General features: G+C 58.2%; 1 protein-coding gene across 6 annotated transcripts in view; it reads right to left on the bottom strand.

The window, feature by feature from the left end:
- GRAMD4 (GRAM domain containing 4) overlaps positions 1-15,783 on the bottom strand; it is a 75,981-nt gene that overhangs the window by 41,365 nt on the left and 18,833 nt on the right. For 2 of the 6 annotated variants that reach the window (XM_082636186.1, XM_082636190.1), the window contains exon 2: positions 436-646. In XM_082636186.1, coding sequence (XP_082492312.1) covers positions 436-646 — 211 coding nt within the window. Of the gene's footprint in view, positions 1-435; positions 647-1,694; positions 1,754-10,940; positions 10,987-13,892; positions 13,912-15,783 lie in introns of those variants that run through there. The other 4 variants (XM_082636189.1, XM_082636185.1, XM_082636188.1 and 1 more) reach the window with 4 other exon arrangements.

Here is a 15,783-nt window from a genome sequence, read left to right as displayed (position 1 = left end):
TGGCCAGCTGCCATGGGTCGATGACACGCACTCTGAGACGGCCAGGCAGACCGGCCAGGCACCCAGAGGCAGCTGCCCTCGGGCCAGGGGTCAGCAGCTTCCAAACAGCACCCTGCAACCCCTCGAGTCAAACTCCCAGTGATCAGGCTGTGTGAGAAGTTTGCCGGTCACCCAGAAAGCCAGTGAGGAAGGAAAAGAAAACCGGCCAATGGACAAATTATCCTCAGTCCGGGAATGAGCCCCCATCAGTGAGGCTGGGGGAGGTTTGGGGCGAGATGGGGAGCAGCCCTGTCTGTGTCTGACCAGCCTGGGCAGGACATGGTCTACCCAAGCACACGCTCAGCTTGGCCACCTGAGGATGGGGACAGCCTCCACCCCCCAGCGAGGGACCTGGCATCCGTGGCCACACAGTGGGGAGGACACTCTGGTACTCACAGGGTCCCTCAGCTCGTCGCTGTCCCGGGGCGAGGTCCGAGGTATCTTCAGGGGTGTTTCGTCTCCGCATTCGGTGTCCGAGGCGTTTGGAGACTCTGCTAGATCAAGGAAGTCATCTCTCTTGTGACCTCTGAACCTGATTTTGTCCAGCCTCCTTAGCATGTTCAGCACTGAGCCCCTCTGCTTTACCTTAACATGACGCTCGGAGCCCCTGCAAGACAGCAAGGCGGGGGGGGGGGCACGGTCACGTGGTCAGCCGCCCGCTGGCCACTGCCCTCCCACACACGGCTCCAGGCCCCAGCCCTGGGCTGCCACCAGGCCCTGCCCTCAGGGAGCAGCCAGTCCCACTATTCAGGGACCCCGGGGCCCACAGGCTCCCGTCTTGTGCCCACCAGGTCAGGGCCCTCTGTCACCCCTCCGGCTGGGCTGGCCGCTGAGCTCGGACCCCTGCTGCCCACCCAGGCCAGCTCCCCCGAGTGCCCCACAGGGCAGAAGGAAGCCACGTCTCTCGGTGGGACCTCCCAACGCAAAGGCGGAGCCAGCCTGGACCAGCAGGGGAGCCGCAGACCCTGGGAAGAGGGGGCTGGGGAGGGGAGGGGGAGACACCGCAGTGAGAAGCGGGGAGGGCCGGCGCGCCTCCTCCCAGGCTCTAACAACCGTCAAGACCCACGGCCACGTGCACGCCCAGGACAGCCCTAGAACGCTGGGCCTCAGGGTGTCTCAGACTCCCTCCGGGCCCCGTCCCCTCGCTCCACCTGGCCCCGCTCCGAGGGACACGGCCCAGGCTGCCCCATCAACCTGAAACGCCGTCCTGCTCGCCTGGGTGCCCTAGCTCTGCTCTCAGGACCAGCTCAGCCTCACTCGCTCCGAGAGATCTTCCCACACACGGCCAGTCAGGAGCCCAGCGCCCGCCCACCTGCCTCCTGAGCACAACCCCCACGCTGCCGGCGCTGGATCCCTCCAGCCTGGAGGGAGGGCAGCAAAGGCCTGGTGTGGTGTCTCTGTGTGCTGGCATGGAGGACACGTGTAAGTTCAAACACACGTGCACACCAGGGATGGATGTCTACAGGGGTGCCTACTCCCCACATCTCTGACCCAACCCGGCCAAGAAAGCCCAGTGGGTGGGGCGTAGTGGCCCTTCTGCACATCCAGCCCACCTCACTCCCAAGCCCACGGCAGGGGCCGTGCGGCCCAACCCCGGTCCCCCCAACGTCTGCAAGAGGCCCTGGGTCCCTGCGGGGCAGGGACTCTGGACACACCTGGGCTCAAAGCCTGTCCCGCCACTTCCCACCTTTCTAGGCCTCAGCTTCCACCTCTGAAACGGTATTAACCCCGATCGGGCCAAAGTATCCCGAGAATTTGAGATGACGCACAAGCAGACTACTCAGCCTGGACCCAATAAACAGCTCGGTGATTTCCTGCAGGGCGGGCAGGAAGTGGGGTGAGCAGGGTGGAATCCATCAACTCAGCCCGAACCGCCCCAGTTGGGACAGTTTACGGAGAACCACGAAGGCAGGGAGAAGCACTTCCTGTTTCGGACGGTGCAGGCTTGGAGCCGTTAAATCATGTTAAATCACAGCCCAGGGTGCCTGCCTGCAGCTCTGTTTACCCGCCCCACCTGCCAAGGGGCCTCCACTCCTCCGGCGTCACTGCTCAAGGCAAGAAAGCTTGTGAACAGTGGCAGCCCGTGAGCCCCACATCAGAATGAGCCAGGGCTCCGCTCTACAAGGACAACGAAGACTGCAGCACATCGGGGGAGGGTCTGCAGGTGCTCCTGGGACAGATGCTTCTCGGGGCTCATGTGGAACACTAAGGTGGCCTCATGTAGCCTAACCCTAACCCTAACCCCAGTGCAAAAACCACAGGAAACCCACCGTCCCCTAGAGTCCAGGGTAGCCCAGGAGTGGGCAAGGCCACGGGGCTGGAGAAGCCGGTATCCCTGCTCACGTGGCGGGAAAGGGGCACATGGCCGGCCATCTAGAAAGATATCCATGTGAGAAGAGAGAACTTAAGTCCCTAGAGAGAGGCTGACAGTCTACAGTAAGAGACTGAAAAAATAAAAAGACTCAAGGCAACCAGACAAAAGTAAATAGACATTTGTTTTAAAGCTGCAATGAGGGGCTTCCCTGGTGGGGCAGTGGTTAAGAATACGCCTGCCAGTGCAGGGGACACAGGTTCGAGCCCTGGTCCGGGAAGATCCCACATGCCGCGGAGCAACTAAGCCCGCGTGCCACAACTACTGAGCCTGCGCTCTAGAGCCCGCGAGCCACAACTACTGAGCCTGCGCTCTAGAGCCCGCGAGCCACAACTACTGAAGCCCGCAAGCCTAGAGCCCAGGCTCCCAACAAGAGAAGCCACCGCAATGAGAAGCCCGCGCACGGCAACGAAGGGTAGCCCCTGCTCGCCGCAACTAGAGAAAGCCCGCGCGCAGCAACGAAGACCCAACGCAGCCAAAAATAAAATAAATAAAATAAAATAAATAAATTTATTTTTTTTAAAAAAGCTGCAATGAAACGGGATACATGTAGCAAGCCAGGTACATGAGAACTAATATTTTTGTTGTGAGACAATCTGAACAAATTGGTGAAAATTAGAGGACCTCGGTACACAGACCCATAAACTCCCTGAGCAAGAGGAAAGTTACCCAGTCCTTGTGCAAAAGCCTCCAACTTCACCAAAAAGGAAACAAAAGCCAGCGATGTGGCAAAGGCAGCAGGAAGCATGAACATCAACGCCCTCTGAACCAGTGATTCCCGGTCTTGAGATCCGTCCCAGGGGCAAATCCAGCACGTGGAGCGCATCTCGGCAGCACCATGGCCAGGCCAGGAGCTCTGAGCGCCATGCGGGATGCACAGATGTCCCTGGGAGTCTCAGAGGCGGTGACAAAACGTTGCTGCACCGAGGTCACCGTTACGGACAACTGGCATCTACACAGACCACAGGTGACACAGGTCCCTACTTGAGGCTTGCGGGTGGCTGTGAAACTTCTCTCCACGTGTCCCTTCCCATTGCTTTTCTAACTTGAAAACTAAAAGCAAACCGGACAGGGGAAGTGCAGCCATGTAAAACCTCCTTCCTTCCGTTTTCAGAAGGACCTAGGGGACCCGTCCTTCCCCAGCGTCGGATGGAAGCGGGGCAGAGGGGATGGGCCTGCTTCCCTCCTTGCCGGGTCCCATCAGGCGGTTCTCCTGCCTGGGACTCCCCACCCCGCAGGCTGGAGCTGCCTTCCTTCCTGATTCAGCCCGGCAAGCAAATGACGTGGCCGCCCGGGGAAAGGGGACAAAGCGCCAAGTGTCCGCCCTGCCACCATCAGGATGCCGCTCACAACCCACGCTGCCCCAGCACCGAGCCCACGCGCCCCCCTGCGCAGCGGGGCCCCTGCTGGTAGCTGCCAGCTCACGCCAACCCGGCTCCTCCCGACAGCCACTCACATCAGCCCTCGGCGAGGGCGGGGGTCCCCGAGGGCCTGCTCCGTCCCCACTGCCCTGCCCCCAGGCCCCTGGGGCTCCTGGAGAGGCGAGCAGTTCATGCCGCTGCCCAATGAGCACTGGGTGCCAGGACGCCTGACCACCCCTCCCAGGCAGGTCCGGGCTGCGAGGGAAGCACTCCCCGTCACACACCCCGCCCCCGGGCTTAGGGGCGGCCCACCCTAGCCCGGGACGACCTCATCTCAACTACACCGCCGTCCAATCCGGTCACCCCCGACTTCCAGATGAAGATGGAAGACCGACACGGATGTTGTCCACGGACAGTGAGAGGGGGCCGGGGGCCGGACACCAAGCGTGACCCAGAGCAAAGCTCTCCCCACAAAGCCAGTGTCAGCGGACGCCGTCTCCACAAAGCTCACCTGCACCTTCCGTCCAGGGGCTGCCATGTATCCCACTCCCGCCCCAGCCCCCATCCAGCCTTCCCTGGATCCAACCAGCCCCCAACTCCCTGCACACCCACCACGCACTCCCCACAGACCCGGCCCCTCCACGTGCACCCACAGGCCCCCGGGCAGCTCCCTTCACGCCCACCCCTCAAGGTGGGGCAACCCCTCAAGGTGGGGCAGCCCCTCAAGGTGGGGCAGCCCCTCAGAGCAGGACCTGCTGCCCCAGCTCCCCGTACCTCCACGTGGAAGTAGACGCGCTAGGAGACGCTCCCTGTGGCTACTCCAGACCCCCGCTCAGAGCCGCGACCTCTGCAAGGAGCCTGCAACCGCAGAGGCAAGCAGACCGAGGGACAGGACGAGGGGAGCCTCAAGGCAGCGTCCCTGCGCCGCGGGCCCTCGGGACACAGGACTGAGGCCAGCTCTGGCCCCGGGACACAAAGCACGCTGCTCTGGAAACCCGCTGAATGGCTCCTGGACACACAAAGGCCACAGTGTCTAGGGAACACTGGACTTGGAAACCACAAAGGACTTTACTTTCCCTCCCGGACCAAGATTTAGAAAAGAGTGGTTCCTGGTCCAGCACTTGCCACGTCCCAGGTCCCAGCCACTCTCCTCGCTGCACGGGGCTCGTGACCCCCAGCCAAGCTCCCGTCTGCGTTCAGACAACCAGCTCAGCCTGGCTTCATCCCCTGTTATCTGGTGGCTCTCCTGCTGATCCCAGGATAAACAACATCCTTTTTCCCAAAGGAAGCAACCCTTGTCCTAAGCCATATTCCTGGGGAGTCACAGATGTTGAACGAGGCCCACGACCCTCCTGCCACCCAACTCGAGGCCAGTCCCAGCCGGCCACCCGGCCCTCTGCCAGGTCTCTGTTCTCCAAGAAGACAGCCCCAGAGGCCCACAGCCCTGCAGCCACACCCTCAGGACCAGGACATGCACACAGCTCCAGGGCAGCCCGTGGGGCCCCGTGCCGGGCCAGCCCGCCCGGGGAGCAGTGTGGGACACCCGAGACCCAGAAGGCAAGGGTGACCACTGCCCCCAGTCATGCCAGGCTCTAGATGTTGGCTCATGCCCAGTGACCCACGGGTTCCCCCAAACTCGAGGCCGGCCAGGGAGCCACTGCCCCGACCCCGGATCCAGCCTCAGTTAGCGGGACCCCAAATGTTCAGACGCTCTGCTGACTGCACGCCCACCAGCCTCCCCATGAGCTGGACTCCGGGTGACCCACTGTCTGTGGGACATCTCATTGGTAGCTCCACTCTGCCAGACTCAGCTCGGAGCTGGAGCCTTCACGAGCCCTCCTCCTGGGTGGCACCTGTACCAGCAGCTGCTCAAGTCAAAACCCTGGAAGGAGCCCTTGATCATGTGATCGCTGCACAGCCACCTACGGCGAGCAGGGCCCCCGCCTCCCAGCCAGGCTCCACACCTGTGCTGCTCTGCCCCCGCCCCACCCTCCAGCCCATTCGGGTCTGGTCCAGGCAGCCACACACCTCACAGAGCCCCTTCTCCAGGTGGCGGGAAACCAGAGTCCGGAGCATCCCGCCGAGACCACTCCCAGGGCTTCCCCCACTGGGCTCCAGCCCTGCTGACCCTCGGGGGTCCTCCGGCCATCACATTTTGTTCCTACTGCGGCACCCAGCACTTCAGGCTCGGGGATGTCCCCGTGCCAGTTCCTCCTCTTCCAAGTCCCCCCCTCAAATTCGATCAGCCCGTCTGGTTTGGAGTCCTGCAACTTCCGGCGAGCTCCCTGGTTTAGGATCTGTGCCCCCAGCCCCACTGGTTAGCATACATGCCTGAGGGCAGGTGCTGAAGGCGCCCGGTCTGTCTCAGCAGGGCTGACACACGCTGGCCATTCAGTGACAGAGGGGACGTTGCACAAAGGCGGGGCCCCCACGACTGGGCCCTGAGGGCCGGGAGAGCCAGGTCCAAGCCCTGCGCAATGAGCCACCCAGCCACAGAGGCCTCAAAGCAAAGGGCTGTCCCTGGACTTTGCCCTCAGCCCTCCTGGTGAAGCAGGAAGTCCCTAAATCCGTGAACACTTCCAGAGCTTAACTCCAAGGCTTCGACAGCCTGAGGCATTTCTCCAGGAAGAGGCCTGCATTCTTCAGGGGCTTTCCGTCCTACACAGGTCAGGCCAAGACGGGCCCTGTGCCAGGAGCGGAGTTTTCTGCACTGAAACAGGAGAGCTGCCCAGGGTCCTGCTGGCTCCGTGACCCCGCCACGGGCCAGGGTGGCCGGGGGGCAGCCAGTCAGGAAGAGCAGGAGAGCTGGGAGGGCCCTGTTGAAGCTACCACACCCTCCTGGGAGCTGGGACCATGTATGCCCTAGCGACACCCCTGGGCACAGACATACAAACATTTATTATAATCTCAGTGATAAAGACGTGTTGCACGTATACAAATAGTAATAAAACGTCCAACACTCTTTACTGTAAAGTCCACACAGCCAAGTGATGCCCACAGGATGCCTTCACTAAGCTGTGCTGAAATCCTCCCTCTGGTCAACCAGGACTGCAGCTGACCCACAAGTGCGGTTCCGGCCTGACTGCCGGCTGACGTCCTTGTTTACGTGAACAAGACACAGCAAAGGAGGGAAAGGAAGGCAGAACCTTATTCGTTTGTCTAGGACAGGAGAGATGTCCTTGCTGAAGCAGACGATAGTATTCTAACAGGAGGAGGTTTCCTCAACCTTCCTGTGCCTTCGCAGTGAATGAGACGGAAGTCACACGCTTAACCTTCACCTGCATGTCAGCATTTTCTCCATCACTTTCTTTAGTCTAGACAAGCAACAAAATGAGAGGTAAAACCCTAATCTGCAATATCTGTCCGTTTCCATGGTGTAACCACGCCCATCGTGGCCATTTTCAAGCCACCAAAGTGACGTCCGGCAGTGAATGAGCACACGGGTGGTAAGAGTTGCCCAGGGCCACCGGCCGTAGGATTTCCACCAGGCCCAAGAGATGCCAGTCACCTCAGGATCATAACCCAGTAATAAAACGTAGTGAAATAGTTCAGAAATGGGCACCTTCGAGCATTTAATATTGATACCTTTGCTCTCAGTATAATTTATCTAACTTTATACACTCTCATTTTATCAGTGGCCAGCTCACAAAATTCCTGAAAACTTCACCATCGGCTCTTGCAGGCCCTCGTGAGCAGCTCCAATGCACCGCCGCCCCAATCCCTCCGTCCCAGGCTGTCTCGGCCACCCAGGGAGCAGGGCTCAGGAAACATCAGTGTCCCCGCCTGCACTCCTCCTTCCCTGGCACAGCTCAGGGGCACAGGTCAAAGTGAAAGTTCCTGAGAGGACCGAAGGGGTCAAAGACAGCCCTGGGAAGCGGGACCCAGACCACCACGCTCAGGCAGGCCAGGGGGGCAGGGTAGGGGGAGTGCACAAAACAATGTGCTGGACCTGAGCCTCTAGGTGGGGCCCCATGAGCTCAGGGCCAGCGGCAGGGAGGTCAGGCGGGCACACTGTCTTCATGCCCTGCTCATTGCCATCCCGGCCCCCCTTGGGTCCCCATACAAGACTCCAGGTCTCCCCGGCCTCGGGGACACTGTCCAGGCCATTCCCTACCACCGGGTAACACCCCATTCTTCTACCTCTGGTTCGGCATCCCCTTCCCGTGCAGCCAGGCTGCTCCCACCCTCAGTGACATCACCCCTGCTCGGGCCCCATGTCGCCATCACCTTGGCTGGGGGGCTGGAGGGCAGGGCACCGTCACCTGTCAGGTCGGTTCCAACTGTCCTACGTACTATCGTGTTCAGAGACACCCCTGGGAGCACGCGGGCTCTGCTGGGCTCTGGACATGAGCTAAGTCGCCTGATGGTCTCGGGACCCCGGCTGCCTCTCCTGCTGACCCCGCAGGTGTCACTGACCTCCACGCCCCGGTTTCCTTGGTCACACAGAGAGGTTAATGGTAGTCCCTGCTCAGAGGGCAGCCGGAGGATGACGTGAAGCGCGCGGGGAAGGGCTCAGGGACCGCCCGGAGAGCAGCAGTAACCATGGGAAAAACTCAGATGCCACTTTCCAAAAAAGCGCTGAACAAAGGTCACTACCCTGCATTACTCTCCATCTCCACGGGCACCACTGGCACTTTACTTTCGGGGGTGCTGGAAGGGAGGGTAAGAGGCTCTGGGACATCCCAAGACCGCCCCCCGCCCCCGGTCAGCTTCCGAGGAGGGAGGGACCCAAACCTGGGGTCTGTGGGGACTGCAGACAGTGGGCAACTGTCTGAGAGAGTTCAGACTGGAGGCCCCGGGAAGCCAGAGGCCGCTTCAGAGAGGACGCAGCGTCCTCCGCCGGCCCTCAGGCACCAAGGCTCGGCTGCACTCCCAGCTCTGCGTGATCTGTGCCCTCTGACCCCAGCCCTGGACCAGCCCCAGAGGGTCAAGAGTGAGGTCTGCAGAGGCTGGTCATGCCCAGCCCTCCCTAAGCCTCAGCCCCCTGGCTTTAAGGTGGCAGTAAGAAAGAGTGGCACCTGACACAGGTGTGGGCTGTGCCTACCTGAGGACCCACCCTTGGGCACTCGGGCTTCAGTCCAGGCTCACAAGAGCACGGGCCCTGGACAAAAGCCCCAGGTGAGGGCCTGCGGCCCGTGCTGTGGCGGGAGCGTGGGCCCTCCACGGGGCGAGGACCATCCTCAGCACTGAGCCTGCGGGGCCCCAACTCTCAGGCAAGAACGACAAGCCCCTCTCCCCACCCCAGGTGTCACGCGTCCTGGTCACAACGCTGCGAGGGTAGAGCTGTTGTTAAACCAACTGACAGATGGGGAAACTGAGGCTCGGGGTAAGAGCCTCATCAGGAACATAAGCCAACCCCGCTGCACTCAAGCCTGCGCTGGTCCCAGGCACCCACCCTCCCCAGCACATGCCTCTGTTAGTGCATCCATCACGCTGTATGAGAGCCCACAGGTCCCCCTGCCTAGAGACCGAGCGGGGAGCCCGGCAGACTGGCCGCACGGCCATGTATATAAACAAAACAAAGCTAGCAGGAAAACCTAGGGTTTAGGTTTGTATAAACCTGTGCTGTATAAACAAGCAACATCAACTAAACAGTAGGAAACGCACACAAGAACTCATTTCTGGTGGAAGCATTCTTTTTTTCAAGCCTCTCCATCCCTCTTAGCATCCAGGACTGGGGAAGATCTAGCCAATGAGACAGCTGGGAGGAAACACCTTCCGGATTCCCAGTATTCGTCATGACTTCCTGCCAGAGCCCTGGCCCAGCTCCTGAAAGCAGAGAGGCTCTGGCCCACAGCTGTCTGCAAACAGGCTCTTCTCCAAATGCGCCGCAGCCCCAGACTGAACGCGCAGGCTCAGCGGACCCACTCTGCAAGGGGCCCTGGCGGTAAATGTCTTAGGTGTGGCGACCACACAGCCTGTCACAAGTTCTCACTCTGCTGCAGCATGAAACAGGTGTGGCTCTGGGCCATTAAGAACAGTTACGAAAGCAGGGAGAAGTGGGCGGGCCACTTTTGACACGTGGGCCATGGCTGGCTGTCCCCTTGTCTCAAGGCGATAAATGCCCAGCAGAACAAGGACTCTCAACTGGGTCCCAGTACTTACTGGCCCCCTAACAGGGAACTGGGCCCTCACTCAGCACTGGGGTCCCACTTCCAGTGACCTTGCCACTCTCACACTCGGGTGTGGACCTTGTCATCATCAAATCTTCTTTAGGAAAGGGGTGAGGGCAAGGCGCCGCCTGTGCCGAGGGGCCAGGAGGATCTCAGGGAGGGAACCCAACACGTTGAGAACCACTCTCTTCTGTCCCACCTGGGCCATGGGCCGGGGCTTCCCCCGCCCCCCCTTGTATCCCACCCGAGGCGGAAGGGCCAGCCTCCAGCTCTGACCAGCCCACCACTGGAGGCCACCATCCACACTCAGGTCTCAGGCAGGGCCTCTTGCTCTGCGGCGTGACAAGCAAAACAGTGAAAAAGACCTCAGGAAACGAGGAGCTGGCCCTCCCCACCCCTCCCGCCTGGAGCCCTCTGACCCACACTTCAGTACCACGCACTGCCCCTCCCCCCGAGGGCTCCCCAACTGCCCCACCCCTCCCCCCATCCCCAGATCACTCTGCTCGAGGGCAGGGATCCCGGCCAGTCCCCACCTCAGCGTCCGGCCCAGCACGTGGCATGACAAAGGATCAGTGGGTGAGGGAGGCACGTTTTAAAGGACGACCTGGTCCCTGCGTAAACCCAGCACCAAGATAAACCCACGGGGCCTTAAACAGCCCCCGGGGAAAAAGGGCTTCGGGGGCACCTCCAAACCACTGGCCTGCCGCAACTTCTTCCTTTTTGGAAACTTGGCCCAGCTGAGGCCGAGAGCTCCCTCCCAGGGCCCCGCTGGACTCACACGCAGACCAAGCCCCGGGACATTTACGGGCCCACGGGGGGCTGTCAATCACATCCGCCACAAAAGCCTTTCTGTGTTTAAAACACCACCCAGCGCAGAGAAGGTAGAACCCGCATTTCCTGCTGAGCTGGCCAAGAAAGGAACACAGCCCCAGGCAGGGCCTGACAGCAGAGGTGCCTTGCTGGCGCCCTCACCTTATACCTCTGCTATAAAACTCACATCCAGTGCCAAAGAGGAAACATTTAAAAATAAATAAATAGACAGATAGATAGACAAACCCTCTGAGTCCTTTTCGCACATGCTGCCCAGGTAACCGCCCACCGTGGTCAGCAGTTCAGTCTCACGCAGATCTCCCGGCTGGGCTGACGCAAGGTGGCAGGTGGGCTGTGCTGGCACGAGACAAGCTGGGTCTAAGCGCTCCAGAGGCACATCACGTAGGGGGCGGGGGTCTGCCCTGGCGCGGCTCCCCATCCGGCAGAGATTAGGAACAGAGAGTGGTAAGCGGGCAGTGAAAGTCTCACAGGCTGGAGCAGAGGCATCCAGGAGTAACAGTAAGGACAGATCTGCGTGAGCATTTAACGAGCACCTACTATGCACCAGCTGCCGTCGGTACCAGGATGCAGAGGAGGCTGCTCTCGGGAGGTGATGGCTAGTCCTCGGGCTGACAGCACCAAGGAGGCCACCGTGGGCTGCAGAGGAAGGCACCCTGGACAGAGCGCCTACGTCAGCACAAGCCAGAAGGAAACACTGGGGACGGGCGGGGGCAGACAAGGCGCTCGGGTTCATCTGGTTCATCTGGTCATGGCATGGGACAGCAGGGGAGAGAGGGTGGCCTGACTGGGCCGGCAGTTGCGGAGCCATGCAGGGCGCGGATGCACTGGTGGGAGGGGCGAGGGCAGGGATCGCCCAGGATGACCCACCTCACTCTTTACTAACAGCCACGTTTTGTGGAGAACAAGCACATGCTTGATGCTCCCAGGCCTCACCTCACTGAATCCTCCCACACCAGCCTCCGGGACCCCGGCCCCTCCATGCCTTGTCTCTGGGCCTGGCACATACTAAGAAGTTAATAAACATGAGCTGCTACTATTATGGGGCCTCCCCTTTTTAATGAGAAGAGGAAAGTGAGGTGCAGAGAGCGAGGTCACAGCTACTAGAGGTGGAAGATGGCATCCAGGGTCTCGTCCCTCCCGCCCGCCCACCGGGTCCTGCTCAGGGACCTGCTCGCGGGACCAGGGAGCCAGGCTCTCGGGACCAGGGAGCCAGGCTCTCGGTGGTCCGGCCTGGTTGGCAGCAGAGCTGGGGTTCACCGTATCCTCAGCAAACACTCCGGCCCGATTTTCAGCACGCACGACCAGAAGCGTAAACCACAGCCACGGCGACTACAGAAAACAGCACAGCAGTTCCTCAAAAAATTAAAAACAGGGGCTTCCCTGGTGGCGCAGTGGTTGAGAGTCCGCCTGCCGATGCAGGGAACACGGGTTCGTGCCCCGGTCCGGGAAGATCCCACATGCCGTGGAGCGGCTGGGCCCGTGAGCCATGGCCGCTGAGCCTGCGCGTCCGGAGCCTGTGCTCCACAACGGGAGAGGCCACAACGGTGAGAGGCCTGCATACCGCAAAAAAAAAAAAAATTATAAACAGGACCACCATATGATCCAGCAATCCCCCGTCTGGGTATTCCAAAAGAACTGAAAGCAGGGGCTCAAACAGATACCGGTACACCCATGTTCATAGCAGCACAATAGCCAAAACAAGGAAGTAACCCAAGTGTCCATCAACCAGTGAATGGATAAACAAAGTGTGGTCTCTACATAAGGGGGATATTATTCAGCCTTAAAAAGGAAGGAAGCATTGACACGTGCTACAACCTTGAGGACATTAAGCTCAGCGAAATAAGCAGGTCACAAAAAGACAAATACTATATGATCCACTTATATGAGGCACCTAGGAGTCAAATCCACAGGGACAGAAAGTAGGATGGTGGGGGCCAGGGGCTGGGGGACGGGGATGGGGAGTGAGTGTTTCATGGGGGGAGAGTTTCAGTTTGGGAAGATGAGGAAGTTCTGAAGACGGGTGTACGTTAATTGTGCACTAAGTACAATGTGAATGTACTTAATGCCACTGAACGGTACATTTCAAAAATAGTGTAAATCTTATGTATATTTCACCAAATATTTATTGGTATAGTATTATTTACATATATTATGTTACGTGTATTTTCCATATTTACGTATAAAGAGAGAGGAAAGGAGGGGAGAATGCTCACACAAAACCCTAAAATGATCTATAAACTTAACGTGATTCCCCTTAAAAGAATAACAAAAAGGTTTTAGAGGAAGCAAGAAAAGCTCAGTCTACGGCTTATAAGGAAAAACCAGCCAAATAGCCGGGACAATTCTGAAAAGCAAGAGTGATGAGGGGAGACTGGCCCTGCCACATAATAAAACACGATGCAGCTACGGTCAAAGGTAAAAGTGCGATGATAGCACGTGAATACACGGCAGAGCCGTGGAACGAACGAGAATGTACAGACACAGACCCGGACCTAATTGGGATCAAAGGGGCCTCCTCAGAGGGGAGACACACATCATTCAACAAATGATGCTGGGACATCCCGAGCTTTGTGGGAAAAGATAATGCTGGAACCGTACCTCACACCCCCACGAAATAAATTCAAAATGGACCAAAGCCTTGAGTGTAAAATAAGGAAAGCAGGGAAGGAGCCAGGGGGGCCATTGGGGGGGGACTCAGAACCTGAGGGCCAGGCAGGGCCTTTCCAAAGCAAGACATGACACATGATAAAGGAGACAACAGATTACGCAAAAACACATTTCCGCAAGGCGAAAGCCTCCAAAAACAGTCAAAGATAAATGGTAACCCTGGAAAACGTATTTGCAGTACATATTACGAAGGATTAATTTGTCTAATGTTGAAAAACAGCCCAGGAGAAAAATGGGCAAGAGATACAAACAGTCCATAGCAAAGGAAAACAAACAGTTCTTAAATATATGAAACGGCAATCAACCTTCACTTACAAAGAGAAAAACACAAATTAAAATTACATCAGGAAACCATTTTCCTAACAAACTGGCAGAGATGCAGCATGTGGCTGTCAGGACAGGCAAACGGGGTGTCGTCGTCCCTCGTCCCCCGTGTCCCGTCCCCCCCACCTCCCGCTTAGGAAATCCAGTAAAACCACACTTCCGTTTCCAGGAGTGTCTCCTACTCACACTTGCAAAACGACGTGTGGGCGAGGTCGTTTCATTCCAGTGTGTACGCCTGCTACCTGCCAGAAGCGTGGTGCCGCCCCTGTGTCCTGGGGAGAAGGGGGTGGGTAGACTCAGGCAGGACGGGGACCCAGCGCAGGCTGCAACCCCTTCTGAACAAACTCCTGAATGTGTGGACTAGGCCACATAAATGAAGTTCAAAATTAAAATTTTAAGGTAAAAGAAATAAGGAGGGTTCAAATAAAATAGAAAAAAAAAACAACTTTAAAAAAAGCCCTCACTCTCCACTGCAGGGACATCTCTCCTGGTTCTCAGAGTGTGGTCCAGGAGCCCTGGGGGTCCCCAAGACCCTCTCAGGGGGCCCAGAGGTCAGATCTACTTAACAGCAATCCTCAGACATCGTCTGCTTTCCGCACTTGCCCCCTTGAGGCCCCACCGGCTACGGGGGTGATGGCGGGGGCCCAGAGAATCCAGCTGTCTTTGATTAACCAGACCCCGCCAAGGCCTGCAAAACCACCAAATGCCCCCTTCACCACTAATTTCCCCTTTTGCGGGAAAATAGTGATTTTTTTAAAAACAAAAATATGCTATTTATGTTAACATGCAATGGGTTTACAGTTGGCAGTTTTCGATAAGTAAATATTTGTACATTTCTTAGTTTTAATTTCTCACACAGGGAAGAGCAATGGCTACATACCACATAAACAGGCTTCCTGATGACTTCGCTAACTCATGATCAAAGGGGTTGCGAGACCAGAATCTGAGAAGCCCTGGCCTGTTCCAGTGCTTCGGGGAAGAGATGCGGGGATGGGCTCGGACACCGTGCCCTGAGGGTGCCCCCATCAGCCCCCTGCTCCCCATGACCTCAGCCCTGGCCTTGGGCAGCTGCGGCGGGGCCCCAGCAGGGGGCTGTGTCCACGGGCACAACCTCAGACCCTGGGTGAGGGGAGAGGCAGAGAGCCGGCCACGGGCGTGCGTCAGGCTGGACAGCAGGCCCGGCCTGGCACCTATACCCAGCCGCGGTCCCCAGTGTGCCGTGCAGAGCAGCCCAGGGCTCTCACGTGCACCACGCCCCGGCCTGGCCTCCTCAGTGGAGGTGGAGCGCCGTGGACTGGAGGCCCAGCACCAGAAGAGGGCACGGCCGATGGGGGTGTGAGGGCCCGAGCCATCCTGCCCTTGGGGGAGACCCTCACAGTGACCTGACATCCTGCCGCTAGGAGAACAGGAGACTGCCAGCACCCAGGTGACACCTGTGGGAAGGGTTACAAGCCGGTGGCAGCGTTCTCGAGATCACGGGCACTGCCGGCCTGGAGAAATCAAGGCGTAAAATAGTCCATTTCCAAAAGAGATGCTCTGGAAAGAATAATTTTGTGGCCAAAGGGCTCCTCTCTCCACAGGATCCTGTGACAAATCGTTCTGTAAACAGCAAGCTGTGCTGGTGCCTTAAAGGTAAGATGAGATTTGCAATCATCCACTTTATTGGCTATTCCATGGGCAGAAAGCACCGTTGGTAGCAAGATGCACCTGGGATTCTCCTACATCAGTCTCAAGAGGAGGTCCCCATGTGGGGAGAGCCTTCGGACAGTCACTTTTCTACAAAGGTCATTAAAGCAAAGCGTGCACTTGCTTCAGGAGAACAGCCGTGGCAGAATCCATCAGCCTGTGTGGCGATGATGCTTTAGGCAGCTGATCTGTGGAGACGTTTTAATCCCCATCTTCCAGAGAACTGAGCGAATACGTTAAGTGCAGGTTACAGCATTAGGTGACATTAACTCTTAAAAAAAATGAATAACCCCAAGCACAACCATGAAAATCATGGCTCACGGTCTGAAAAGCTAGTGGCCGTCTGCGTCCTACATAATTAATGATGCCACTACCAATGCACACGGGCGCA

This window comes from Mesoplodon mirus, assembly GCF_964341445.2.
Source record: "Mesoplodon mirus genome assembly, chromosome: 11".
NCBI lineage: Eukaryota > Metazoa > Chordata > Mammalia > Artiodactyla > Ziphiidae > Mesoplodon > Mesoplodon mirus.
Note: the sequence above shows the minus strand (reverse complement) of the source record. Positions and strands in the feature narration are given on the sequence as shown.